The sequence below is a fragment of the Dendrobium catenatum genome, unplaced genomic scaffold, assembly GCF_001605985.2.
Source record: "Dendrobium catenatum unplaced genomic scaffold, ASM160598v2 fragScaff_scaffold_542, whole genome shotgun sequence".
Taxonomy (NCBI): Eukaryota; Viridiplantae; Streptophyta; class Magnoliopsida; order Asparagales; family Orchidaceae; genus Dendrobium; species Dendrobium catenatum.
Genome location: NW_021319004.1, coordinates 3310459 through 3313716, shown reverse-complemented (window position 1 = coordinate 3313716; position 3258 = coordinate 3310459). Strand labels below are relative to the sequence as shown.

The window sequence follows — 3258 nt, the reverse complement described above, 5'->3', positions numbered from 1 at the left end:
TTTTTTTAAGATGATAAAAATCGGATAAGACATCGAATATAAAGAAAAAGTGGATGTCATTAATATAAAAATAATTTAGTTAAATTTAAATGATATAATAATAATGTAATAAATAAAATTCATATACATATAATATCTTTGATAATTTTAAATTTAAACACATTTAATATAAATTTAATTCACATAAGATTTTTTTTTAATTTATATTATATTTTAAATATAATTTATACTTATAAGTGATATGCTAAATCTATGTTATATATTTGCCTTTATAAATAATTTATATCATATCATTTATCATTAATAAACACATTAAAAATTATTTTTACAATATATAAATAAAGTAATTGATCAATTAAATAAAATCTCAGTGGTGAACAGTAACTGTGCTTTTACGGTTCACAATCACAAAACCAAATTGTTCTCTCCGTCCGGATTCCGTACGTAATAATCTCTCTTAAGGACCATTGATCATAACTAAACTTAAAGAAAAAAATTGACATTTTTTAAATTAAGGAAATGAGTCCTATGTGACTAAATAATGAATCTTAGATTTTAAATATATAGATAGAAAAAAAATTGCACATCTAATAACCCCTCATGACGCACCTCACTTTGATATGTTGGTTAAGAGCTTTAGGCTTCATTTGGACTGACTTTTTTATTGTTTCTTAAAACAGAGTTTTTAGAACAATAAGAAAGCTGTCCCAAACGAAGTCTTAGTTATCAACTAAAAGATCTTGAATTTAAAACTTATATATATAATAGGTGTACGAGTCCGTCCTAATTGACCTAAATGTCCAAAAAAAACACTGAGTTCCTTCTCTCTAACTCCCTCCTCAGAGCAATTCTCTCCTCTCCACAAGTATTTTCCATCCTATAAACGTACATTATACTCTGTTCTTCCAACAAACCTCCTCTCTCTCTCTTCCTCCCTCGCCGTCGAAACCGTATAGCCATTCCTTCTCCCTCCCCCTTTATATGTATAAAACATTAGAATAAATTCCTCTTCGACACAAAATAAGCGAACGTACAAACCCAACAATGGCTAGCCCCCGCCAAGTCGTCGTCTTTTGGGCGACGGCCCTCCTCGCGGCGGCTACCTTCTTTCTCTCCGGCAACGCCTCTCTCGGCGTCAACTGGGGCACCATCACCTACCACCGCCTCCCTCCCAAAACCGTCGCTCGTCTTCTCCACGACAACGGCATCAAAAGAGTCAAGCTTTTTGACGTTGACCCCTACACCATGGAAACTCTCTCCAACACCGACATCCAGGTCATGATCGCCGTCAACAATCTCCTCCTTGCCGCCATGAACGACTACGCCACCGCCAAAGCTTGGGTGAACGCTAACGTCACCCATTACCGCACTCATTCGAAGGTCAACATCAAATACGTGGCCGTCGGGAACGAACCTTTTCTCAAAGACTACAAAGACCGATTCACAAATGTAACTTTGCCCGCCCTCAAAAACATTCAAAAGGCTCTCGACGAAGCCGGACTGGGCGAGGAAATCAAAGCCACGATTCCGATCAATGCCGACATCTACTACTCGCCGTGGTATAATCCTGTTCCCTCCGCCGGAAAATGGCGCGATGATGTCGCCGGTCTTATGTCCGACATTGTCAAATACTATAATCAAACCGGCGCGCCTTTTACCGTCAACATTTACCCATTTTTCAGCCTTTATATAGACGCCAATTTCCCCTCCGACTTCGCCTTCTTCGACGGAAAGGCGAAGCCAGTCGTTGATGGAGATTTAATCTACACGAACGTCTTCGATGCGAATTACGACACGCTGCTCGCCGCGCTGAAATCGGAGGGCTGCGGCGACGTTCCGATCATCGTCGGCGAAGTTGGTTGGCCGACCGACGGCGATTTACACGCCAACGTATCGATAGCCGAGAGATTCTACAAAGGAATAACGCAAAAGATAGCAAAAAAAACCGGGACGCCGCAGCGGCCTAAGGAGGATATAGAAGTTTATCTCTTCGGGCTATTCGATGAAGAAGCAAAGAGCATACTTCCGGGGCCTTTTGAAAGAAGCTGGGGCATTTTTTCAACCGACGGAAAGCCGAAGTTTCCGGTGGACTTATCGGGCGGCGGAGTGGCCGGAAAAGCGGCTGTCGCGGCGGTGGAAGTTAATTACTTGGCGAAGAAATGGTGCGTTTTGAACAAAGAGGCGAAGCAGGCGAAGAATGAAAGCAGAGTGAGTGCGAATATGGATTACGCTTGCGGTCATGGTGCTGATTGTATGCCGTTAAGTTACGGTTCATCTTGCTCTGGAATGGATTTGGAAATGCAGGCTTCGTATGTCTTCAATTCGTATTTTCAGGCGCTTGGACAGGGGACTGGGACGTGTGTTTTTGATGGGTTGGCGAAGGAGACGACCAAGGATTATAGCAGAGGGAGCTGTAAGTTTGAGATTGGGATCAAGGCGTATAATCTTGGTGAAGTGGAGGCGCCGGCGCCGGCCCCGGTGGAGCAGGATGAGGATTCTCCGGCGAAGGTACATGGTAAACATGCTCATGTTGGAAATGAAGCTTCTGAGGGTAGGAGGAGAAGCATGTGGAAGGTTGGATCAGTGATAATGGCGTTTGTTTTGGCTGGATTTTTGTTAGATTAGCTAAGAATGGAGTTGGAAAGGATTTTTTTTTGGTTTGGGAGTTTGTTTGTTCTGTGGTTTGTGCCTGTGGTCTGGCAGATATTCCCAAGGAAAGAAACAAAAGGGAGATGACCGGTATTGTTATTTTTATTTTTATTTTTTTATTTTTTATTTATATTTATTAAGAGCTGATGTTGTTCGATTGCAGATTTTCTGCCGATAAATTATTTATATTATATAAGAGGAGAAATGTATGTGGTATTTTTTTGTGCATATATGGTTTTGAAGAGGAGCTGAGGGTCAAATAGCGGAACAATTATTGTGTCTTCTGACCGGACGTAGAGCTATATTCAGCTGCCAATAATATGTCGTCACATGCTCTTACTCTTTATCACGCGGACCGACGACTTGACTCGGACCGGAACCCAGGAATGCTATGTTCGCGTATTGCGAGGTATTACTCGGTATTTGCTCGGTATTGCTTGACAATAATGAGAAATACCGCTATGTGAAGACAAATACCGAGTAATACCGAGTTGTACCGAGTTTTTCTAAAAAAAACTCGGTATTTGCTATAAATACCGAGTTGTACCGAGTTTTTTAGAAAAACTCGGTATTGCTCGGTATTTGCTCGGTATTGGTAATTGCCAAGCA

General features: G+C 41.2%; 1 protein-coding gene across 1 annotated transcript; it reads left to right on the top strand.

Moving 5' to 3' along the window:
- Positions 1–1044: 1044 nt before the first annotated feature.
- On the top strand, positions 1045–2791 carry LOC110108429 (glucan endo-1,3-beta-glucosidase 8-like). Its single transcript, XM_020839061.2, has one exon. The coding sequence runs from the start codon at positions 1045–1047 to the stop codon at positions 2623–2625; it is 1581 nt and encodes a 526-aa protein (XP_020694720.1). The 3' UTR covers positions 2626–2791.
- The last annotated feature ends 467 nt before the right edge of the window (positions 2792–3258 follow it).

What these genes read in the sequence shown, in the direction of transcription:
- LOC110108429 (XM_020839061.2), top strand. Translation starts at nt 1,045, where the DNA reads ATGGCTAGCCCCCGCCAAGTCGTCGTCTTTTGGGCGACGGCCCTCCTC.